The sequence below is a fragment of the Saccopteryx bilineata genome, chromosome 1, assembly GCF_036850765.1.
Source record: "Saccopteryx bilineata isolate mSacBil1 chromosome 1, mSacBil1_pri_phased_curated, whole genome shotgun sequence".
Lineage (NCBI taxonomy): Eukaryota > Metazoa > Chordata > Mammalia > Chiroptera > Emballonuridae > Saccopteryx > Saccopteryx bilineata.
The window spans coordinates 6,359,137-6,383,027 of NC_089490.1; the positions used below are offsets into that span (position 1 = coordinate 6,359,137).

A 23,891-nucleotide genomic window follows, 5' to 3' on the forward strand; every position below is an offset into this window, starting at 1 on the left:
CATTTTTCCTCCGCGTCTTGAGATGACTTCCAGCTGCAGCGACGCCCCCTGGACTCCCCTGAACATCATGAACCCTTAAATCAAACTGAGCCCAGACCCCCTTTCTTCCCAGGGGAGACGCAGCCCAGAGGCTAAAGAGCCCCCAGAGGAGACGGGGAGGCTTTTCCCTCGACCTGGGCTCTTTCCAGCCCGTTCTGGGCTACCTCCGAGCTCGCTCACACGCTGGTGGCGCTTAAGCTTAGCGCTGGAGGGACCGTTCCGGACTTCCGCCCTCTCGGCAGCCCACGCAGGGCGGAGCTGGAGGGGACGTATGGCCCCTGTGCCTCAGCCTCAGCTGCTTCTGCTCCCGGGTGACGGGGTCTTTGCGGGCGTTACTGCCCAGTGCCCAGGGCCTGAGTGGGGTGCCTGAGAAGGAATCCTGACGCCCCTTATTCTCACCCCTACACAAGTCACAGAACAGTCTCCCTTTTCTCCAGAAATTCAGTCCAGGAGTCCAGCTGCTCAAGGCAGACATACAGCACAGCTTCGTGTGCCTGGACTCAAGAGACAGCGGCTGGCGGCGGAGGTGCCCACGACGCTAAGGCAGCTCAGAGCCCGCACGGGGCACCGCGGCTCCATCTCCAACCCCGGGAACGTGGGGTCAGGAGGCTGGCTCTGTGCCCTCCCCATGAATCTCAGACACCCTTAGTGCACACAGACTTCTAAATAATGGAACTTAACACTGTGTGTTTAAAAGGCTGGTCTGGCCTGACCAGGTGGTGGCACAGTGGATAGAGCATCGGACTGGGATGCGGAGGACCCAGGTTCGAGACCCCGAGGTCACCAGCTTGAGTGTGGGCTCATCTGGTTTGAGCAAAAGTCCACCAGCTTAGACCCAAGGTTGCTGGCTCGAGCAAGGGGTCCCTCGGTCTACTGTAGTCCCACAGTCAAGGCACATATGAGAAAGCAATCAATGAACAACTAAGGTGTCGCAATGATAAACTGACGATTGATGCTTCTCATCTCTCTCCATTCCTGTCTATTCATCCCTTGCTCTCAAAAAAAAAAAAAAAAAAAAAAAAAAAAAAAAAAAAGGCTGGTCTGCTCACATCATAAATGTGCACACTATTTGTGGCCAGTATCTGACTCTTCTTGGACACATCTAATCAACATTCCCACAGCATGTAGTCTTAGCTAAATGTTTTCATCAATGGGAGGTTCTAGAATTATACTATGAGTCCCAAGAATTTGGAGAATATTAAAGGCCCTTCTTCATCCAAACACCTGGGTGCCTGACCCTGGCAGACCCCGAGGCCGGCTCGGTGCTCACCCAGGTGCAAGTGCAGCCAGCACTCCACACGTATGTGCTGAATGTGAACACATCCTGTGAAAATGTTCCCTGGAAGACATCAGGTGGGACTCCTCCTGCTGCTTCTCCCAGAAGCTCCTACGGTGACCCAGGTCTGGCCGCAGGCTGCTCTGACCCGAGAGGAAATGACCCTGACTGCAGAGGGGGCTGGATTTAGAGCAGGCCACAGAAGCTGTGTGTGCCCAGACGGGGCTGGATGTAGAGCAGGCCGCGGAAGCTGTGTGTGCCCAGACGGGGCTGGATGTAGAGCAGGCCGCAGAAGCTGCGTGTGCCCAGACGGGGCTGGATGTAGAGCAGGCTGCAGAAGCTGTGTGTGCCTGCGCTCCCCAGGCTGGTGCCAGCATTCCTAAGGGGCACGTGCCGGTGGGCAGAGGAAGCAGGGGTCAGGGCTGTTGGGCCCACTGAGCCAGCTCCTGAGGACTCTTTACAGAGAGAGGGGAGCCCCACGCCCCCCGCCCCCCGCGGCAGCCAGCCTCACACAGCCGCTCTCACCGCAGTCCACCGGGGGAACGGCTACAAAGCAGACAATCTTTATTCACAGTGGGGGGGGGGGGCAGAAGGCAGACACCCTCAGTCCGAAAGCAAAGACAACAGAAGGGACGGTGGCTTGGGGCGCGGCCTCAGCACTCGTCCTCGGCCAGCAGGGCGTAAGGGTTCCGTGAGGCCAGGCCAGCCCCGGGGGCTGAGGTTGGGGTATCCTCGTCCCCTTCGCCCTCCTCATCTGCATCCCGATCCTCCTCTCCCTCCTCCTCACAGGAGCTGCTCAACTCTTCCTCCTCCTCCTCTTCCTCCTCCTCCTCCTCGTCACCGGCCGGCCCCACCCTGCCCTGCAAAGCCACCAGCTCCACGGTCTCCGGATGGGACTCCCAGGTGCCTAAGGAGCCAGAACAAGAAAAAGAAGAGTTCTGGACGAGGAACCAGAGCCAGAGGGAGGGGGACAGAGGCTCAGAAGAACAGGAGTTTCGGACGCCCCTGGCCGGCATGCACGCATGCATTCGGCCTCCCGGGTGCCGGGCACACACATGCCCCAGGCTCTGTCACCACCCTGCCGGGGGCCCTGGCGCCTCAGATCAGGAAATGGCCTCAGAGACACTCAGTGACACCGAGCTGGCCGACAGGTGCGGAACCCAGGTCTGCCCGGCTCGGGGCGGCCACCCCCACACCCCCTGCCCACAGACAGCAGGGCCGGGGGACACGCGGGGCCGACCTCTCTGTCTGCTGTAGCCGGGGGGCTGGAAGCACAGGCTCAGGCGGCCGTCCAGCGCCAGCCGCAGGAGGCTGTTGGCCGCTCGGTACACGTCGTTCCGCGCTGCCTTGGCCGTCTTGTAACCACGCTTCTCTGCCCAGGCTGGAGGGGGAGAGGGTGACGGGGAGAGGAGCCTCTGAACCCACTGCCCTCACAGTCCCTTCCAGCTTCCCCTGGACCTTCCAGGCTGGAGGTCTGGCTGCCCCACGACAGGAACCTCAGGGTGAGAGGCCAGCTGCTGGGTGGATGGCAGAGCCGCTGAGGGCACCGGGGTCAGGGCAGAGGGCAGAGGGAGGGGGCGGGCACACGGGACCCACCCTCACAGATGTCCCAGGCACACCAGGCGTGTTCCACAGAGGGGTCCTGGGCCTCTGGGTGGCGCAGGTGGAGCAGGACCTGCACAGGGACTCGGGAGGCCAGGTAGCCCACCGCAGTGTAGGGCTCCTGGATCTGGGCGATGGGGTAGATCCCCGCCAGGACCTGAGGGGGGACAAGAGCCCTCAGCACCTCCTTGCCCCCGCCCTCCCGTCCCCCCCACCGGTCACCCCCTGGCCCCCTCCACCCCTGCCCCACCCCCTGCCCCACTCCCACCCCCCGCCCCGCCCCACCCTCACACCTGCAGCTGCCTGGGCAGCAGGGACGGGAAGATGAGGCCCGGGCAGTCGCACAGCTTCACCGAGGGCGTCAGGAAGTAGGTCTGAAAGTAGCGGGTGTGGCCCGGGGTCCTGGAGACGCTGACGACCTTCCGCCCCACCAGCCCGTTGATGAGCGAGGACTTGCCCACGTTGGGGAAACCTGGGGGCAGCGAGGAGGGTGACGGCTGACCGGCCCGGCTGACTGGTCCTCGCTCTGCTGTGCCCGCAGGCGAGCGGGCACGGAGGCTCAGAAACGAGGGAGCAGCCGGACGCAGCCAGCCCCAGACCAGGCTCCGGGCCACCGAGGTCGAGTCCTGGCCGCCCCACGTACTGGCTCCACGACCGAACCTTCTGAGCCTCAGTTCCCTGACTCACAGCACAGCTACCGCCAACCTCGGATGGTGAGGACGAGACGGGACACCCACGAGCCCGCCGCCCGGGCCCACAGGGGACCGAGGACTGTCCCCAGCAGGCGCGTCTCAGGAGTGTCCTCCGTTCTCCAGGGAGAAGCCCGGCACCCCCGTGCCCACAGGGGACCGAGGACTGTCCCCGGCAGGCGCGTCTCAGGAGTGTCCTCCGTTCTCCAGGGAGAAGCCCGGCGCCCCCGTGCCCACAGGGGACCGAGCACTGTCCCCGGCAGGCGCGTCTCAGGAGTGTCCTCCGTTCCCCAGGGAGAAGCCCGGCACCCCCGTGCCCACAGGGGACCGAGGACTGTCCCCGGCAGGCGCGTCTCAGGAGTGTCCTCCGTTCCCCAGGGAGAAGCCCGGCGCCCCTGGGCCCACAGTGGACCGAGGACTGTCCCCGGCAGGCGCGTCTCAGGAGTGTCCTCCGTTCCCCAGGGAGAAGCCCGGCGCCCCCGGGCCTCGCTGCTGCTCTCGTGACCACTACCTCCGTTCCGGCCGCCTTCAGCGCCTGTGCAGACCCCGTTCCGCCCTCCAGCCTCTCGGGCGACGTCCTGACCAGAAGCTGTTCCTCCACCCACCTCGGCTACCAATGCCCCACCTTGCAGACCACGTGTGCTGACTCCTCCACATCAGTCTCTCTCTGACCCTGGCTCGCGTGCAGGAATGCTACCCACCCCCCAACTCGTGTCCCGGCTTCGGTCCCATGACCCCACCCTACAGCCAGTTCCTGTCCGAGGCCTTGGACTCCCTGGTCCTCCTCTCCTCTCCTCTCCTCACCCGGCAAAACCCCAACCCTGTAAGACACAACGCTGCCCATTCAGCGCCTGCTCCCGGCCGCGGACTGCGGCGGGCAGAGGGGCGCCCCGTGCTGACTGCGCCCATCACGACCCAGAGGGAGGGAGACAGCCACCTCCTCAGACAGCCCCCAGTCCCACTTCCCTGCTCCCTTCACAGTGAAACTCCTTCAGAGACTTGTCTATTCTCATCCTGACCGAGCTGGCACAGTGGATAGAGCACAGCCCCAGGGTGCTGAGGGCCCGGGTTCAAAACCCTGAGGTCGCTGGTTAGAGCGTGGGCTCGTCAGCTTGAGTGCAGGGTGGTCAACACGACCCCAAGGTCGCTGGCTCTAGCAAGGGACACTTGTTCTGCTGCAGCCCCCGGGGTCAAGGCACATATGAAAAAGCAATCAATGAACAACTAAGGTGCTGCAACGAAAACTTGATGATTCTTATCTCTCTCCGTCTCTCTGTCCCTCTCTCTGTCTCTGTCACCAAAAAAAACCACGTTCACCTGAAACCTATATACTCATATCGATTAACATCATTCTATTAAATTGTTTCTAAATTTAAAAAGAAAAATAGAGTGCCTAAGACTTGGAGTGAGGAAACACCTGAGAAGAGGTGGGCTCTGACTCGGGGCCAGCACCACCCCTCTAGGGCGGCAGGCCTCGGGGGACCCTGCAGCCCAACCAGACCTAAAGGGCCTCCCTCTTCTCCAGACATGGAGGCTGCCCCACATGGCCGGCGCTTCCTCACCCACACAGCCAATGGTCACCGCCCCGTCCTCACCCACACGGCCGACGGTCACCGCCCCGTCCTCACCCACACGGCCGATGGTCACCGCCCCGTCCTCACCCACACGGTCACCGCCCCGTCCTCACCCACACGGCCAACGGTCACCACCCTGTCCTCACCCACACGGCCGACGGTCACCGCCCCGTCCTCACCCACACGGCCGACGGTCACCGCCCCGTCCTCACCCACACGGCCGACGGTCACCGCCCCGTCCTCACCCACACGGCCGACGGTCACCACCCAGTCCTCACCCACACGGCCGACGGTCACCGCCCCGTCCTCACCCACATGGTCACCGCCCCTTCCTCACCCACACGGTCACCGCCTTGTCCTCACCCACGCGGCCGATGGTCACCACCCCGTCCTCACCCACACAGCCGATGGTCACCACCCCGTCCTTGAAGCGCTCTCGGGCTGGGCCGGCGGGCTCCATCGCGGAGTCCGTCTGCTGCTCCACCAGGACCGCGGGCCCGTCATCCTCCTCCTCCTCCTCGCCCGAGCCACTGCCCCAGGTGGCCCCGGCCACATCCCGGGCGATCTTCTCCCTCCAGCTGCTCAGATCCACTGCTCGGGGGAGGAGGAAAGGGAAGAAGGTTCTCGCCACCATATAGGATGGCACAGGGACTAGGACGGCACAGCTGACGTCAAGGTCACCGCTGCCCTCTGGGGCTGACCACGCCCACCCCACCCCCATCTGGAGTCACCTGCATTTCTCTGTCCCAGGTTTCTGGAAAGTCCTGGGAAGCCGGAAGGTGGCTACAGGAGGCCTCCTGCCCACCGGCTGCTCTCGGGCTCCACCAGGTCAGCACTCTATCCCCCTCCTGCCCACCGGCTGCTCTCGGGCTCCACCAGGTCAGCACTCTATCCCCCTCCTGCCCACCGGCTGCTCTCGGGCTCCACCAGGTCAGCACTCTATCCCCCTCCTGCCCACCGGCTGCTCTTGGGCTCCACCAGGTCAGCGCTCTATCCCCCTCCTGCCCACCGGCTGCTCTCGGGCTCCACCAGGTCAGCGCTCTATCCCCCCCTGCCCCCTGCCTCTCCGCCGGTGCCTCTAATAGAGGGGCTGGCATCCACACATCTGAGTGACAGGAACCTGGCCCCACACCTCCCGCGAAGGGGCACACACCTTTCCCCGCAGTGATGGCTTCACAGGCTCTCAGCAGCTGCTCCGGCCCCAGGGCCCGGGTCCAGCCTCTGCCCCGCCTCCGACTCTTCTTCATGACTGAGAGCCAAGGGTACAAAAGCACCAGCATACCCCACGTGTGCCGGCCGCTCTTCTCGGGGCCACCAGCAGGTACGCCCAGTCAACCAGCCTCTCCCCTCCCCCTGGCGGCCTCGTCCCTGCCGGCTCACCACTGCTCGGGTCCAGCGGGACGCGGGGGTCCCGTGGGAAGGAGGTGAACAGGACGACGTGCAGCTGCGGGAAGTGCTGGTGGAAGTAGTGCTTCCAGGCCACCACCAGAGCCGGCGGTGCCAGGTCCACCTTGTTCAGGACCAGCACCAGGGCCAGCCCGAGTTCTCCGGTCACGTACTCGTAGAGTGCTGGTGGGAAGTTCACAACCTGGGGCGGGGTGGGGAAGGGACGAACACTGGGAGCCCTGCCCAGAGCTCTCTGCCTCCGGCGCCCTCTCAGCGGGCACAGCTTGGAGACAAGGCCCTGGCAGCAGATTCTGGGGCCAAAGCGTAAACCGGCCAAGCTGAACTAGAAACACAACACAGCTGAGTAACACCGGTGCATCTGTGTAGGGGTGTGTGTGCAAGGTATTAAGGACCTCCGACCTAAAAGTCCCTCACAGACCTCCTTTCTACTGCCAGAGGACAACAGTGAAGTGTCCTCCAGGGCAGGGCAGGGTCACACAAGGGCCATCGGCAGCAGAGTCTGAGCCTTCACCACCACCCGCACTCCGGTGAGTCCTGTGCTCACTGACTGCCTTCGTGAAGCCCCCCAGACCTCCACTCTGGGACTGTCTACCGGTTCAGCTCCCCTGGGCAGGGAGAGAGGATATGCAGCTTCTCATCAGGGCAGTGACAGTGAGGAGGGTCAGCTGGCCGGGAGAGAGGTGACGGGCTGTGACCCTGACGGATAAAGGCCTGAGTCCCTGACTGCAGACACCACCACGGGGCAGAGACGGGAAAGGAAGGACACCCCTGTGGCTCCACCCCGGACCCCGCAGGAACCTCCCTCCCTCCCTCCCTCCCTCCCCCCCCCCCCCCTGCAGCCTGCCCGGCCCCATCCCGGCCCTTACTGGGTGGCGGACGTCAGTGATGAGCAGGACGATGTCAGACATCTCTAACACTCGCCACAGCTGCCTCCACGTCTGAAAAGACAAAGTCGGTACCCAGCCACCTCAGCCTAGGGTCCCTCTGCTGCCTGACCCGGGTCCCTATGTCCCACGCCTGCCCCTACTGCATCCTCACCTCCAGGTTGTGCTCGAAGTAGCTGAGCTTCTCTGAGGTGTAAGCCCCGTGAATCTTCCCGAGATACTCCTGGAAGCTCCGCTCCTCCTGGCTCATCAGCTGCTCCTTGGACATCTCATAGCTCCAAGGGGGACGTCGGGGAAAGTCCAGCACTGTGAAATCAAGACAGATAAACCCAAGTCGGCCTGGCCTGTGCTGGTGCAGTGGGCAAAGCGGATAAAGCGCCGACCTGGAACACTGAAGTCACTGGTTCAAAACCCCCAGTGTGCCTGGTTAAGGCATGCATGGGAGTTCCTGTTCCTCCCCTCCTTCCCCCTCTCTCTCTCCCCCTCTCTCCCCTCTCAAAAATGAATTAAAATAAATAATCCAAGTAAATCCGAGGATAGTTGCAGGACTCCAGGATGCAGACCCCCGACTCCTCCTTCCTGGGTCAGCTTTTGCTCCCCGCAAGAGCCCCGCCCCAGCCCAGTGCCTGTCCCAAACAGCCGGCCGGCGAGCCCACTCACCAGAACCAGGCTGATAGACCTCCCGGATGTCCAGCTCCAGCGCCTCCGCGCTGACCGGCTGCAGCACGTGCTCCCGGGCTGCTCTCTTCCTCTTCTCCACCTCCTCCCGGCTGTCCCGCTCAAAATGCAGCCGGTATCTAACAGGACCGGGACCACGGAATCCATCGCAATCCTGTGGCCACAAACTGCCCTCTTGTGTAGATGACTTCGCTAAGCTTCTCCCCAAGACTGTCTGCCTCCTCTCTGAGTCGGCCCTCCCCCAAGTCTGCCTTCCACGCAATATTCTCACCAGAGGCGGATGCAACGGCCCAGCGCACCAGGCTTGCGCCCTGAGCCCAGACTTCTGAGCGGGCCCCGCAAAACCCCAACTTAACACTTTTTTCTAATGACAAGGGGCCCACTATTTACTTCTGCACCGAGGGCCTCAACTGACCTTAAGCCTAAGCCTCTGATTCTCACCCTTCTAAAAGCCAAAGTCTCTCCAGCCTATCCTATCCGCAAGGGAAGACTGTGGCCTGAGCCCGCGCCCGCTCCCGCTCCCCTGGGCTCAGCGCTGGGCCCAGGAAGAACCGGGGCATCCCAGCCCCACCGCCTCCAGTTTCAAGCCTCCAACAGCCGCCGCCGACTTTCCCCCAAAGCTCTGACTTCCTGGGAGGGGGGGAAGGCCCACTCTCACCGATTTGGGTCATAGCCTCGCGGGCCCGGCCCCTGGGAAGGCTGCTGGTTGAGCCTACGGATGTGATGGGTCACAGACTCCCCGTCCGAGGTGTCGGTCTGCTCCTCCCTCCGCTCCCGGCTCCCGCTGCGGCTGTTGGAACTGGATCGCAGCCCATCTTGAAGCCCTGCGGGGAGGAGCCGGTGACGCCAGGGCTGGCTGGCTCTCTAGCGGCCAAAAGATCTTCCCCCCACCGGTAAGCCTGGCTCCCCCTCACCTCACCCCACTTCTTTTTGAGGTCCGACCCTCCCAGCCACCCTGCTCAGGACCCTCCAGGACGCGCAGGGGGTTAGTCACGCCTCCTCGTCCTCCTCCTCCAGGGATCTGCAGGGACGGCGCCCGTTCGAGCTGGAGGGATTCCCTTCCCCCAACTCTCCATCCTTCCCCACCCCTTTCACGTAGGGATGCCTGGGTGGGAGATTCCCCTCCGCAGCCGCCCGCGCGCGTGGGCGCGCGGCCACCACCTCCTCCCACGCCCCCCGGAGGAGCGGCCGGCACTCCCCTCCTCCCAGAGGTGCGGGAGCCCGAGCCCCGCCCCCTCTTCGCGCTCCAGCACTGACCTCGCTTCCGCTCCCGCTTGTCCTGCAACTGCTTCTTCTTCTGCTTCACGCTGAACGGCTTCTTCCTCGGCATGGCCCGGACCAGTCCCCCGGCCCGCCCTCCGCCGGGCTCCCGCCGCCTCGACTGACTCCCCCTCCCGGCGCAGCCCCGCCGCCCGGGCCCGGGACCCTCGGCGGGGCGGGGCTCGGCGGTGACGTCAGCGGGCGGGCGCGGCCGACTCGGCCCAGTGGCCGCGCTGGGAAGCGAGCGGGCGGGCGTGGGGAGGACCGTCACTTCCCTCCGGGAGCGAGGCGAGATGATGTGCGGCGGCTTCCCCGCACGTGAGGGCCGGCGGCAGCGGGAGGGCGCAACGGCCGCGGCGAGGCAGGCGGCGCGCGTGGGAGGACCGGGGCTCGCTTCGTCACGGACGCTACCACCTCGCGCTCGGACGCGGGGGGACGCATGTCATCACCACCGTGCGCACCTCGGAGCAGCTACCACTCACCTGGAGGGGCGGTGCAGAGGGAGGCGGGTGTGTCCACCGGGGAGAGGAGCGTGGGGACACGCGCAACGGCTTCCCCCGCTCCTCCCAACTTGACCCGAGTGGGCCGAGACCGCGCGCCCGGGGGGTAGGGGGTGCAGCCCGGTCGCTGCGTTCTAGTGTGGGTAGGGTCCCCGGTCCAGAGCCGCGGTGGCGGGGTGAAACGTCCCGGGCGCGACTCTGCCGGGACTCCAGTTCCCAGTGGGAAGGATAAGAAGCAGCCCGTTTACCGATCACAAGGACGAGCGCGGACGCGCGGAGGGAAAGCCAGGCGTGACACCGACCCTTTGGAGGTCAGAGGTCACGGAGTTGTTCCTGCAGCTGTTGCCATAGTAACCGAGAGGCCGGATGTGGCGACCTTAGAGTGCGACAGCCCTCCCCTCTTGACCTTTCTAGCCCGAGAGCCTAACGACTCTATCGTACCCTGCAAGGCCGTCGTGGCGTTTTCTCAGCGAGGGGAGAAGGGAGACATTTCTAAGGCATTTGTATAGGAACGCGGCGAAGGGGAGACCTGAGATGGCCGCTGTGCCCGGCTGAGACCGAGACGGGGCTGCCAACTTGAGAAAGAGCCGCACAAAACAGCTCCCACGGCCTCCCGGAAGTTCCGCCCCCGGAAGCGGAAACGGCATCCCAGCGTGCCCCTTCCTCACTGCCCTCCAAATCCCGCTGCAGCCATTGCCGCAACCACGATGCCGAGACGGAAGAAGCAGAATCAGCAGCAGCAGCAGCAGCCGCCGCCAGCACTGCCGCCGCCGCCGCCGGAGCAACAGCAGCAGCCTCTACTGCCCAAACCGGAAGAGGCTGGAGACGAAGAAGATGGGAGCTCTATAGGTGAGGAGCCCGGGAGGAGTGTGTGCACATGGCTGTCAGCCAGTGGGGCGACGGCGTCGGGGACGAGGTGCGGGGGAGGGGGCGCGGACGGGAGGAGGGAGCGCGCACGCGCTGGGCGGGGGAGCGGAACCTACCTGAATCCTCCATTTCAATCGGGCCCCCTAAACCTTTCTAAAGAAGCCCGGGAGCGGAGGGTGAAGAGCTCGTGTACGCAGCCGCAGGACGGCCGGGAAGAGGGGCCCTAGAGGGGTTGCAATGACTAGAGTAACCATTTGTGACCAGGCGTTCGCAGGGAAGGTGGAAGTGTATTTTTCTCTAAACTACTGGGGGTGGGGGCTCTCTGCTTGGCCCGCAGTTAAAGAGAGGGGTTGGATTGCCTCTGCATTTTGGGGGAGCGACAGCGGTCACGGAAAGACAAAATTGTAGGTATTCCTCCCGCATTATTCCCCTCGACCGTATCTTCACTTTCTTTGCGAATCCTGAAAACTTTTGCAGAGGAAAGAGCGGATAGATGGGGTGAAAACCCCTAACACTGCTAAGGACAAACCTAGTTTTACTTGTTGGCGGCTTACGAGATGAGTAAGAACAAGGGTTATATCAGTCCTTTAGTTTCATTCTAATGACCAGATTTTCATGTCTACTCTTAGGACCACCCAGCCTTCTGGGCCCTCACCCCTGGGCCAGTGGAAAACCTGGTGACCCCAAGTCAGGTGAGGAGGAAGGGGCCCTAATCCTTTCATTAGGTCCTGGAGAAGGGAGCAAGGGAGGGACTAAAACCCGGAAGGATTTACAATCAAAAGATCGGGGACTCAGTACCTAAACGGGGAGATGCTGTGTATTCACAGATTGGAAAACTTAATGTAAAAAATGTCAGTTCAGCCCTGGCCGGTTGGCTCAGCGGTAGAGCGTCGGCCTAGCGTGCGGAGGACCCGGGTTCGATTCCCGGCCAGGGCACACAGGAGAAGCGCCCATTTGCTTCTCCACCCCTCCGCCGCGCTTTCCTCTCTGTCTCTCTCTTCCCCTCCCGCAGCCAAGGCTCCATTGGAGCAAAGATGGCCCGGGCGCTGGGGATGGCTCTGTGGCCTCTGCCTCAGGCGCTAGAGTGGCTCTGGTCGCAGCATGGCGATGCCTAGGATGGGCAGAGCGTCGCCCACCGTGCCGGGATGGGTGGATCCCGGTCGGGCGCATGCGGGAGTCTGTCTGACTGTCTCTCCCCGTTTCCAGCTTCAGAAAAAAAAAATAATTAAAAAAAAAAAAAATGTCAGTTCATCCCAAATTGATCTGTAGATTCAGTGCATTCCCGGTTGTAATCTGTATGTTTTTTTGTGTGTGTGGAAATAAACATTCTGCATTATTATGTGGAGATGCAAAGGATCAGGGTGAAAGATGGCAAAGACAGTCTTGAAGTGATATTTAGAGGCTTGCTCTGAATATCGAGACTTGCTGTAAAGCTAGTTGTGGCGTGGTATTGGCTCAAGGACAGGCGTAGAAGGCATGAAGGGTCCACTAACAGGCCCACACGAAATTTGGACATTTCATTTATGACAAAGAAGGAACAGAAATAGTGATCTTCTCAGTAAATGATGTTGGATTTATTGGCTATTCTTGGGGAGGGGGATGAAATTTAGTTATTCATGCCATATAGAAACATCAATTCCAGGTGGTCTATAGATTTACGTGTAAAAGGTCAAGGAATAGTTCAGAAATAAATGCATTTCATGGTCTTAGAGTGGACAAGTGTTCTTGTACAGGAAACTCACACTGCCCCGAAACAAAGGATTTGTAAGCCGAACTGCATGAGAAAATATAAACTCCAATCTGTCAAATGACACCATTGAGACATTTACAATAGAGGAGAAAATACTTGCAACAAACATAACTAATAAAGAGCTCATATCTAGAATATATAAAAAACTCTTCTAAACAACCTGTTAAAAAAATGGGCAAAACACTGGAATAGCGTCTCGCAAAGAACAAAAATCTAGCCTTGCTGGACAGCTTGGTGGGTTGGAGCCTCATCCCAAAGCACAGAGGTCGCCAGTTCGATCCCCGGTCAGGGCACCTACAGGAACAGATTGATGTTTCTGTCCTTTTCTCTCGCTCTTCTTCTCTCTGTAAAAATCAACAAAATAGACATTGGGGAAACAAACCCAAAATCTAAACGGCCAAAAAACTGTAAACAAGAAAGTCATTAATCCATAAATAAATGCAAGACAGAAACATACCTCTTTGAAATTGAAGTGCTTGTACCCTGCTGCTGGGATTGTAAAATGACACAGCCACTATGGAAAACAGTATGGAGGTTCCTGAAAAACATTAAAACTAGAACTACATACAATCCAGCAATATCCAAAAGAATAGAAAGCAAGATCTTTTTTTTTTTTTTTCCAGGGACAGAGAGAGAGTCAGAGAGGGATAGACAGGGACAGACAGACAGGAACGGAGAGAGATGAGAAGCATCAATCATCAGTTTTTTTGTTGTGACACCTTAGTTCAGTGATTTTCAACCTTTTTTTTTCATGGCACAAACACACTAATTACTAAGGTCAGTGCCCCTGACTAAATACAACCATTTTCATCTCATGGCACAAATAAATTAGTTACTGAAGAAGAAGAGGTCAGGGCCCCTTTTTCTTTAGTAATTAGTTTATGAGTGTGTGAGAAACAAAGGTTGAAAATCACTGCTTAGTTGTTCATTGATTGCTTTCTCGTATGTGCCTTGACCGCAGGCCTTCAGCAGACCAAGAAACCCCTTGCTCGAGCCAGCGACCTTGGGTCCAAGCTGGTGGGCTTTGCTCAAATCAAATAAGCCCACACTCAAGCTGGCAACCTTGGGGTCTTGAACCTGGGTCCTCCGCATCCCAGTCCAACGCTCTCTCCACTGCGCCACCACCTGGTCAGGCAAAGCAGGATCTTGAAGAGATATTTATTTGCACACCCACATTCATAGCAGCCCTATTCACAATAGCCAAGAGATGAAAGCAATTGAAATGTCTGTTAACAGATGAAAAAACAAAACATGGTTTATTCACACAGCGGACTATTATTCAGCCCCGAAATAAAATCTTGTCACATCATGCTACAGCCTAGATAACCCTGGAGGCCATTGTGCTAAATGAAATGAATCAGTCTCCTCTCAGGAATCTAAAGGACATAGTAAATTCATAGACACCAAGTGACATGGTGGTCGCTGGGGCTCAGTTTGGGGCGGAGGAGGGGAGAATTGTTTAGTAGCTGTAAGAGTTTCAGGTTTGTGAGATGAAAAAAAAAAACATTCTGCAAATCTGTTGCCACAACCACATGAATTGACTTAACACCACTGAGATGTACACTTACAAATAGTAAAGACAGCAAGTTTTACGTGGCATGTCTTACCACAACTTTAAAAGAACAACCACCCATGCCTGGCCTGTGGTGGCGCAGTGGATAAAGCGTCGACCTGGAAATGCTGAGGTCCCCGGTTCGAAACCATGGGCTTGCCTGGTCAAGGCACATACGGGAGTTGATGCTTCCAGCTCCTCCCCCCTTCTCTCTCTCTGTCTTCTCTCTCTCTCTGTGTCTCTCTCTCCTCTCTAAAATGAATAAATAAAGCCTGACCTGTGGTGGCGCAGTGGGATAAAGCGTCGAACTGGAAATGCTGAGGTTGCCGGTTCGAAACCCTGGCTTGCCTGGTCAAGGCACATATGGGAGTTGATGCTTCCAGCTCCTCCCCTCTTCTCTCTCTCTCTGTCTCTCCTCTCTCTCTCTGTCTCTCTCTCTCTCCTCTCTAAAATGAATAAATTTAAAAAAATAAAAAAAATAAAAATAAATTTATTTAAAATGAATAAATAAAATAAAAATTAAAAAAGGAAACAAAACAAAAGAACAACCACCCACTTTTCACCCTCAGAATGGCAAAGTGAAGGAGAGGGAGGCCACCCAGTGCTGTCAAGGCCGTGGAACAAACTGCTGGAGGGGGGGGTGTGAGTTGGTGCAGCCACCTTGGAAAAGGTTGGGTTGTCTGTGAAGCTTGAGCGTGCGTACGTATGTATGTTATGTACTCTAGGACCTGGTAAGACCTCCGCTAGGGATAGACTCGAGAAATGCATACCGTGTTAACAAAGACGGGTATAAAGATGTTCACGGCAGCGTTTTTCGTTATAGCCCCGTTCTGGAGTCCACCCACAGGCCCCGCCTCGGTGGAATGGATAAATAAGTTGCTGTGTGTGCATGCAATGGGATACTACACCGCAATGAGAACCAACGAGCTGCTGCTGCAGGCAACCTGGATGAATCTCACCAACATGATGTTGGGCGACAGGAGCCAGACACAAAAGAATGCAGACTGTATGAGTCCACTTTGCCAAGTCCCAAAACGGGCCAAAGCTAGCCTGGGACGGTGCTGGTGCACCGGCAGGACAGCCGTGACCTCTGGGAGGAGGCGGGGGGAGTCATGGGGGGAGAGGGGCATGAGGGGGAGGGGGCTTCTGCAGTGTTGAGTGAGGTTCTGTCCCTCCGCCTGGGTGGTGGAAACACACCTGTGTGTGCTTTGGTGGTAAAATGGAGCGTACACACATCCTCTAGGACTGGAAGTTGGTGTGTTTATTGTGTGTGGACTGTTCTTCAATAAGTAAAAAAAAGAAATGAGAATGAGGGCTTCTGGATCAGGAGAAGCTGGCCATTGACCACCTTTCCATGGTTCTCTCTCTCTCTCTCTCTCTCTTTCTCTAGCTCTTCAGAGAGGTCCTCCCGGATCAAGGGGGCTGATGATTCCCCCACTGCTGAGTCTCCCACCTCCTCCCCGGGGCAGAGGCCCGGCTTGGGGAGGCTCAGGCCCCAGGTCCGGCCCGTATGGTCGTGGTTGGTGGGGGTCCAATGCTGAGCCTCCTTTTCCTGGGCCGGGCCATGGTGGTCCCCCCAGGGGGGGCCTTCACAAAGAACAGAGGCATCCTCGAAGGCTCAAAAGCTGGTCGCTTGCCAGGAACACCGGCCCACCCACGGATGAGCCCCAGATTATGGAAGGTGAGGTCCATTTATTTGTGCCTGTGTACACTTAATACCTGCCACTGCCCGAGTGACCGTGACTCTTCTCCCTTGGGCTGTCCTCTGTGCCTGTGTACACTTAATACCTGCCACTGCCCGTGTGACCGCGACTCTTCTCCCTTGGGCTGTCCTCTGTGCCTGTGTACACTTAATACCTGCCACTGCCCGAGTGACCGTGACTCTTCTCCCTTGGGCTGTCCTCTGTACCTGTGAGGTGGGAACAGCCCCGAATGTGTTTCTTTTCCGGAGAGAGACGGCTGCACTCAAGTATCTGGAAATGGTACGGGATAGGAAGTCTGACCACCGTCTCCATCTCTGCCTCCTCTTACATTTGTTTTCTGTCTTATCACCTTTTAAACTGCCCGGTTATCACTTGTTCACAGACAAATCAGACCGCCCTGTCTGCCGACACTTTGCCAAAAAGGGCCACTGTCGCTACGAGGACCTCTGTGCCTTCTACCACCCGGGCGTCAACGGACCTCCTCTGTGAGACTGCGCCTCCCGTCCAGGCCGGAAGGAGGCGGCCGTGACCTTGCGGCCGTAGACCTCCCTGTGGCCCTGTGACGGCTGCTGAGAGGCTGTGCCACCCACCACCCTCAGTCAGTGACGCCCACCCCCGCCCACCACGTCCCCCATTGGGGTCCAGAGCTGTGTTTCATCACTGGTGCATAGTGCGCACTCCTTCTGATCAGCCTCCAGAGAGCCGCCTGTAGGACCCCGTCTTTGCTCCCTCACCTGCTCCTGGGTCCTCTTCCCCCTCACCAGCCGCCTGCTGACCAGGACACTTGGTGCTGTTCCCCGTGCGTCTGTCCACTCAGCCCCCGGGATGGCCTTGGTTCCTGAGCCCTGGAGCGGTTCCCAGCCCTGCCCTGCCCTTCCCTTCCCTTCCTCTGGCTGCCAAGGTCCTTCTTGCGGGCGGTCCCCTCCCCCGGGGTTGGCAGCTGCTCTGGGAAGTGTCCCGGCTGTCGGCCTGGGGTCACGTCTGGGCGGCTGGGACAGTCACTTCCTGAGAGGCCGCTCTCCCTGCTTCTGGATGTTGTGGTTTCGCCGTCGGTAGCATGGTCCCCACGCTGTGGTCTGTGAACCCTGTGCTTCGTGAAACGTGCATCCCTCGTAGCCTTTCTCGGTGTCCGTGGCATTTTTGTGGCTTCCCAATACTAGCGTATTTCTGCCAAAACGAGCAAGGCTCTGGGTGCCCCTAGGACCCCCCGCCTCCCAGCCTGGGAGAGGTGTGAAGCGTCCCACACGCCGCCTCCCCGGCCTCCCCACTCCCGGTGTCGGTTTCTCTGGCCTGACGCGCCCCTGAGATGTCCTCTGAAGCCCGGGCGCCCCGTCTCTACGGCCTGTTGTAGTTAGACTGCGTCCTGTGTGGCCACCAGCCCCTTGGGAGTTCCGAGTCTCCACCCGGCCTGTTGTTGGGTGGAAGCTGGACAGCACTGTCGTCCTGTCCGGCCGCCTGCCCCACACCCCCGGCACTGTGGTTTTCTGTGAAAACAGCCGTGAACAGGCTCCGTTTTGAGCTGGCCCCGAGGACATGGGTCGGGAGTCGTGTGGGCAAGGAGGAGGGATGAGAGCCGTTGGAGAACTGAAAATGAGTTGTTGGTTTTTTTCCTATTACCGTTTTTTATATTAGTAATAAATGCAGTGGAAACAAGCATTTCTTGAATCCCTGTGTTCCAGACGCCAGTGGAGGTGCAGGTGAGGCTCTGGTCGCAGCTGTGTGTGTAGTTCACGCACAGTGTGGCCGAGAGGGACGCTGAGCCGGACGAGGCTGCCTGGCGTTCAAGGGTCGAGTTTCGTAGGCGAAAAGAAGAGGTGGGAGTCCTTGGAGTGATTGTTAAGCCCTTTATCTGTGTATATAGGTTTGATGTTTATGGAGTAGTAACAACAAAGCCGTCTCTCAGTAGAGATCTGCAGGTGCCCGTGGGCCAGTGGTGCCAGGCGCCAGCGAGAACCGAACACCGAAACCAGTGAATTGAGAGTCCACAGGGTGGGGCAGGTTCGTCAGAAAACCCCAGGCCTGCACACAGAGGCACCTGTCGGTGCTGTAAAGGAGTTCGGTGTGGTGGAGGGGCGGTAGGAGGTCGAGGGGACCTTGGAAGGTGACAGCTGAGGCAGGCTCAAGGACACGCCGGGGGTCAGGGGGCAGAGTAATCCAGCAGGGTTTGCTAAGAGGGGAGGGGAGTGGAGGTGAGGCGGGAGGAGCCAGCCCGGGCTTTTAGAAGATTTTCCTGCGGGCCATTATCACCAACTAGATGGTTTTTTTCAAAAAGAAGGACTTGGTGCAGGAGCAGGCTGGGTTTGGAGGTGGGGTTAGACTGTTACCTCCATACCCCAGGGCAGTCGCGTGGGGGCACTGAGGTCGGTCGTGGAGTTGGAGAAAAGTTGACTTTTGGAAATGAAGAGGTCAAAGTGAAAGTACCTTAGGTTTCTTGGGGGTAGCTGGCTTATGTAAGTGCCATTTAAAGAGAGGCGTGGGGACAAACAGGATGCACTGATTTCCTTTGAAATGGTGTGTCTGGGCTGCCTCTTGTAGACATCCAAGGGGAGCTAGCCAGCAGGTAGTTGAATACACAGGTTTGGGATTCAGATGAACACTAGAGGCATAGATCTGAGGTATCTGCGCACAGGTGGAGGTTGGAGTCATGAACATGGATGTATACTCTGGAAATATGAAGAGCCCACCGTGGTCTGTCGGCTTCAGTTCAACTGGAAGAGAAAGCAAACAGTCTTAAAGCAAAATAGAACTTTGCTTCTCTCACAAGTCAGGAAGTGGACAGCCTGACCAGGCGGTGGCGCAGTGGATAGAGCATCGGACTGGGATGCGGAGGACCCAGATTTGAGACCTCGAGGTCACCAGCTTGAGTGTAGGCTCATCTGGCTTGAGCAAGGAGTTACTCAGTCTGCTGTAGCCCCCCGGACAAGGCACATATGAGAAAGCAATCAATGGACAACTGAAGTGCCACAACAAAAAACTGATGATTGATGCTTCTCGTCTCTCTGTTCCTGTCTGTCTGTCCCTGTCTATCCCTCTCTCTGACTCTTTGTAAGAAAAGAGGTGGACAGCCCACGGCACATGGGGCAATCATGCCACTGCAAGGTCTTTTTTTTTTTTTTTGCAAGGTCTTTGATGTTACCTACCCCCCAGAATTCAGCTCCACAGCTCCTGGGGTCATTTCCTCCTTGTCCCAGTCCAGGTGACTCATCCATGCGCCAAGCCTGAGGATGGAGGAAGGGCAGAGGACCCCAGCTGTGTTGGGGGCAGTTCCCTCAAAGCTAACAACTCTTCACATGCCTCTGGCCAGCGCGGTCCTGTGGCCGACCTAGTTGCGAGGGAGGCTTAGAAAAGAATGCAGCCTGACCTGTGGTGGCGCAGTGGATAAAGCATCGACCTGGAAATGCTGAGGTCGCCGGTTCGAAACCCTGGGCTTGCCTGGTCAAGGCACATATGGGAGTTGATGCTTCCAGCTCCTCCCCCATATCTATCTATCTATCTATCTCTCTCTCTCTCTCTCTCTCTCTCTCTCTCCTCTCTAAAAATGAATAAATAAAATAAAAATAGAAAAGAATGCAGGCAGCCATGCGCCCAGCGAAAGGTTGGACTTTGAACAGGTGAAAATGGGGCAGGCTGAACACGAGGGTTTGGAATGGTGGGATTGGGGTCTACATTAGGTGATTTTCAGGGAGCAGGGAAACCGGGGAGCTGCAGGAAGTGGGGCAGCCCGACGGTGGCAGATCCTAAATCCGGAAGGAAGGAGGAATGGAGCAGTCAAAGCTGTAACTGGGTCCATAAAATAAAGAGCAGCTGTCACTCACTGTAGCCAGGGGGGGCTGTTTAGTGTCGGTGGCTTACACGGTGACCTTGCTCTTGTCCGAGCTCAGACGAGATTATGAGCTTTGTCTCGGCCACTTCTCAGAAGGACTCTGCCGGCCAGTGGGGTTCTGCGAGGTTGATGGTGGCGAGCACCGTGGCCCAGCTGTGAGAGCCAGGCCACCTCTTGGCCACACCACGCCTCGCTCTTAGTGTCAGGCCGTTTCCCAGTTGTCCAGGTCAGTTTTTCTCAAATAAATGAACAATTACATGTGATTAATGACATAAAGAAAATGAGTGGGGTATTAGTAGCAGTTGGGGGGCTACTGGAGACGTGGTGGTCAGGAAACGCTTTGCTCAGGAATCCGTAGCTGAAGTCACCTGGCAGGAGAATGTCTGGTGGGAACAGGAGAGGGCCCAGAACTCAGCCTGGAGGAAAGCTGACATGAGGGCCAAGTCAGGATGCACAAGGACGAGCTGGCTGAGGACACGGGAGGGACGGTCAGAGAGGCGGGGAGAGGGCTCAGTGCCGCGTCCTCTGGTTACCCGTTCTGTGCCAGGCGCCGTGCGAAGTGCTTCCTGCGGACTCTCGGTTAAGCCACACGTTCCTTCATCCGATGAGTACTTCAGTGCCTTCTCTGAGCCGGGCACTGTTTTAGGGGCTGGAATGGGGGGGTCAATGAAAAAGACAAAATCCTTGCCCATAGGTGGTGCTTACAGTCTATTGAGGATGACGGAGAAAGTGAGGGAAGAGACTGGAGAGGGACAGGTGGGGAGAGCCAGTCGATACCACACATAGGGCTGCTTTGAGGAGGTAACATGCAAATAGTGCCCAAAACTCAGGGAGGAAGCAACCATTGGACCGTCTGGGGAAAATGCATTCCGGGCATAGAGCAGCAGGGGCAAAGGCCCTGAGGCAGAAGTGACTGCATAGAAGGCCAGAGTGGCTAGACTAGAAGATGGAATCCAGGAAGTTTAATGGGCCAGTTTATAACAGCTCTGTAAGCCAGGGGTCCCCAAACTACGGCTCCCTTAGGTCATTTATCAGCCCCTGTCACACTTCCGGAAGGGGCACCTCTTTCATTGGTGGTCAGTGAGAGGAGCACAGGATGCATCCACATCCTGTGCTCCTGGAGTACTCTGCGGACCTCTGGCACCGCAAAGCGCCGCTCGTCTACAGTACTACTTCCGGTGACGTGGACGCGTGCGTCATATCACTTGTTATGGCTAGCAGTGACAAATATGGAACCAGAAATTGACCATCTCATTAGCCAAAAGCAGGTCTATAGTTCCCATTGAAATACTGGTCAGTTTGTTGATTTAAATGTACTTGTTCTTTATTTTAAATATTGTATTTGTTCCCTTTTTGTTTTTTTTTCAGAGACAGAATCAGAGAGAGGGATAGACTAGAGAGAGAGAGGGATAGACAGGGACAGACAGGAACTGGAGAGATGAGAAGCATCAATCATTAGTTTTTGTTGCGTGTTGCAACACTTTGGTTGTTCGTTGATTGCCGTCTCATACGTGCCTTAACCGCAGGCCTTCAGCAGACCGCGAGTGACCCCTTGCTGGAGCCAGCGACCTCGGGCTGAAGCTGGTGAGCTTTTGCTCAAACCAGATGAGCCTGCGCTCAAGCTGGCGACCTCGGGGTCTCGAACCTGGATCTTCTGCATCCCAGTCCGATGCTCTTTCCACTGCGCCACCGCCTGGTCAGGCTCTTCATAGTTTTTTTTTTATAGTCCGGCCCTCCAACCGTGTGAGGGACAGTGAACTGGCTCCCTGTGTAAAAAGTTTGGGGACCCCTGCTGTACGCGAAAGCACGGCATTTGAATTTTACTCTGATTTGAGCAAATGATTTACGTTTGTTAACTACTGGTTGAAGGATAGACTCGAGAAGGAGTGACAGCAGGGAGGCCAGTTAGGAGGCCACTTCTGTGGTCCGTGGGTAAGATGGTGGCTTGTTCTGGGATAGAGGTAGAGAGAAGTGGGCAGATACAGGGTATGTTTTAAAGTCTCAGTTGATAGCAACTCCTCTTTCTAGTTGCTCAGTTTACCTTGGAGTCATCCTTAGCTTTTTTTTTGTCATATCTGGCATCTAATTCATTAACCCAAATACACTGGCTCTTTTTTTTCTAATATGGCTAGAAATCGGCCCTCTCGCCACCTCCACTAGTATCAGCGTCTCCGAGTCTCCCTGCTTTGGCCATTCTGCTGGACCCCACGCCCCTCAGCCTGTTCTCAGCACAGCAGCCACCGTCATCCTCTTAAAATACAGGCCAGGTCGGGTGACCTCTCTGCTCAGAATGTTGTAATGACTTCCCTTTTCGTCAAGAGTAGACGCCAGTTCCGTAAGGTGGCCTGAGGACCCTTCCCAGCGCAGACCTGTGCGTCTCTGCTCACCTCCAGCAACACCAACGGATTTTTTTTTAAATATTCACTTTGTATCCTGAAACTTTTCTGAATAGGCTTAGACTAACATCTTTCCGTGCATTCTTTAGGGTTTTCTGTATATAATATGTCATTTGCAAATAGAGACTGGTTTTGCTTCTTTCTTTTCAATTTGGAGGCCTTTTTTTTTTTTTAAATAAATTTTTATTTTAATGGGGTGACATCAATAAATCAGGGTACATACATTCAAAGAACACATTTCCAGGTTATCTTGTCATTTAGTTCTGTTGCATACCCTTCACCCAAAGAGAGATCGTCCTCCGCCACTCTCCATCCAGTTCTCTCTGTACCCCTCCCCCTCCCCCTCTCCCTCCTTCCTTCCCCCTACCCTCCCCCCCCCGCCCGTAACCACCACACTCCTGTCCATGCCTCTTAGTCTCGCTTTTATGTCCCACCAATGTATGGAATCCTGCAGTTCCTGTTTTTTTATGATTCGCTTATTTCACTCCGCATAATGTTATCAAGATTCCACCAATCTGCTGTAAGTGATCCGATGTCATCATTTCTTCTAGCTGACTAGTATACCATGGTGTATATGTGCCCCATCTTCTTCATCCAGTCCTCTATTTTTTTTTTACAGTGATTAAAAGCCTTTAAGCACAGCGGTAGAGCGTCGGCCTGGCGTGTGGGGGACCCGGGTTCGATTCCCGGCCAGGGCACATAGGAGAAGCGCCCATTTGCTTCTCCACCCCCACCCCTCCTTCCTCTCTGTCTCTCTCTTCCCCTCCCGCAGCCAAGGCTCCATTGGAGCAAAAGATGGCCCGGGCGCTGGGGATGGCTCCTTGGCCTCTGCCCCAGGCGCTAGAGTGGCTCTGGTCGCGGCAGAGCGACGCCCCGGAGGGGCAGAGCGTCGCCCCCTGGTGGGCGTGCCGGGTGGATCCCGGCCGGGCGCATGCGGGAGTCTGTCTGACTGTCTCTCCCCATTTCCAGCTTCAGAAAAATACAAAAAAAAAAAAAAAGCCTTTAAGCAAACTCTTGGCCAATACAGCAAGAATCCCTAAAAGAGTAGTGTCCTTAATATGTTCACCAAGTCCAAGTTGGCCCCCTCACCATGCCAAATCCCTGAAAAATGCAACCCAACCACAGTTCAGTCTGTTAGGAGCTGTCACAGGGAGCAGGAGTCCAGGAAAGTTCCCCACAGGAAAAGTCCGCATGGCACTGGAATTGTCACCATTCTATACTTTGCAGCTCATGTCCAAGTCCCAATGACCGCTGCTTCTAGCTGGTAATGATTCAGGTAGACTGGAAAAGCCATTTGCAGCATGCGTGGATATGGAGCTTCTGTTCTCCTCTGCCTGGAGAGTTGAGACCAGGTTGCTTTTCCCTGGAGCTCTGTGACTTTGGCCAGTCTCTGTGTGGCTTCTTCAGCGTTCCTTGGTTGAAGAGTCCTTTTAGTTTAGTCCAAAGTTGGTTTTTCCAGATGGTAGTTCATAAAATTAGTTTGTAATCCACTTTGGTTCTGGGAGGCAGATGCTGGTACGTCTGCCTACTCCAGCGCCATCTTGTCTCTCAATCCTGAAGGCCTTTTCTTTTTCTCCTAATGCTCTGGCTAGGTCCAGTACTGTGTTCTTTTTATTTCATTTTATTGATTGATTGATTTGCGCGCGCGCGCGAGAGAGAGACATCAGTGTGTTGTTCCACTTCTTTATACACTCCCTGGTTGATTCTGGCATGTACCCTGCCTGGGGGTCAAACCCACAACCTTGGTGTATTGCACAGTACTCTAGCCCACTGAGCCACCTGGGGCCAGGGCCACTACTATGTTAAATAAAAGTGGCAAAAGCAGACATCCTGGTTTTGTTCCTGATCTTAGGGAAAGAGCTCTGAGTTGAGGAAGATACTGGCTGGAGGT

General features: G+C 57.0%; 2 protein-coding genes across 3 annotated transcripts; one reads left to right on the forward strand and one right to left on the reverse strand.

Moving 5' to 3' along the window:
• Positions 1–1,862: 1,862 nt before the first annotated feature.
• On the reverse strand, positions 1,863–10,482 carry GNL1 (G protein nucleolar 1 (putative)). 2 transcript variants are annotated; one of them, XM_066252028.1, is made up of 13 exons: positions 10,351–10,482; positions 9,407–9,891; positions 8,808–8,973; positions 8,132–8,268; positions 7,626–7,777; positions 7,454–7,525; positions 6,561–6,768; positions 6,334–6,429; positions 5,577–5,771; positions 3,211–3,389; positions 2,912–3,074; positions 2,556–2,696; positions 1,863–2,222 (listed from the first exon to the last, which is right to left on the reverse strand). In XM_066252028.1, the coding sequence occupies exons 2-13, from the start codon at positions 9,477–9,479 to the stop codon at positions 1,969–1,971; spliced, it is 1,836 nt and encodes a 611-aa protein (XP_066108125.1). In that variant the 5' UTR covers positions 9,480–9,891; positions 10,351–10,482; the 3' UTR covers positions 1,863–1,968. The 2 variants fall into 2 exon arrangements, with proteins under 2 accessions (XP_066108125.1, XP_066108034.1); XM_066251937.1 differs by lacking the exon at positions 10,351–10,482 and adding an exon at positions 10,158–10,252.
• Positions 10,483–10,609: 127 nt separating this feature from the next.
• Positions 10,610–22,069, forward strand: PRR3 (proline rich 3). The gene is made up of 5 exons (XM_066252160.1): positions 10,610–10,758; positions 11,406–11,468; positions 14,902–15,084; positions 15,469–15,759; positions 16,164–22,069. Exons 1-5 carry the CDS (start codon positions 10,617–10,619, stop codon positions 16,268–16,270), a joined length of 786 nt encoding a protein of 261 aa, XP_066108257.1. The 5' UTR covers positions 10,610–10,616; the 3' UTR covers positions 16,271–22,069.
• The last annotated feature ends 1,822 nt before the right edge of the window (positions 22,070–23,891 follow it).

What these genes read in the sequence shown, in the direction of transcription:
- GNL1 (XM_066252028.1), bottom strand. Translation starts at nt 9,479, where the DNA reads ATGCCGAGGAAGAAGCCGTTCAGCGTGAAGCAGAAGAAGAAGCAGTTG. An exon ending in CGAGGCTATGACCCAAATCG is followed by an intron (nt 8,269 to 8,807) that starts GTGAGAGTGGGC and finishes CGGTCCTGTTAG; the next exon opens with ATACCGGCTGCATTTTGAGC. An exon ending in TGCCTGGGACATCTGTGAGG is followed by an intron (nt 2,697 to 2,911) that starts GTGGGTCCCGTG and finishes CTCCCCCTCCAG; the next exon opens with CCTGGGCAGAGAAGCGTGGT.
- PRR3 (XM_066252160.1), top strand. Translation starts at nt 10,617, where the DNA reads ATGCCGAGACGGAAGAAGCAGAATCAGCAGCAGCAGCAGCAGCCGCCG. An exon ending in AGAAGATGGGAGCTCTATAG is followed by an intron (nt 10,759 to 11,405) that starts GTGAGGAGCCCG and finishes GTCTACTCTTAG; the next exon opens with GACCACCCAGCCTTCTGGGC. An exon ending in ACCTGGTGACCCCAAGTCAG is followed by an intron (nt 11,469 to 14,901) that starts GTGAGGAGGAAG and finishes TTTTCGTTATAG; the next exon opens with CCCCGTTCTGGAGTCCACCC.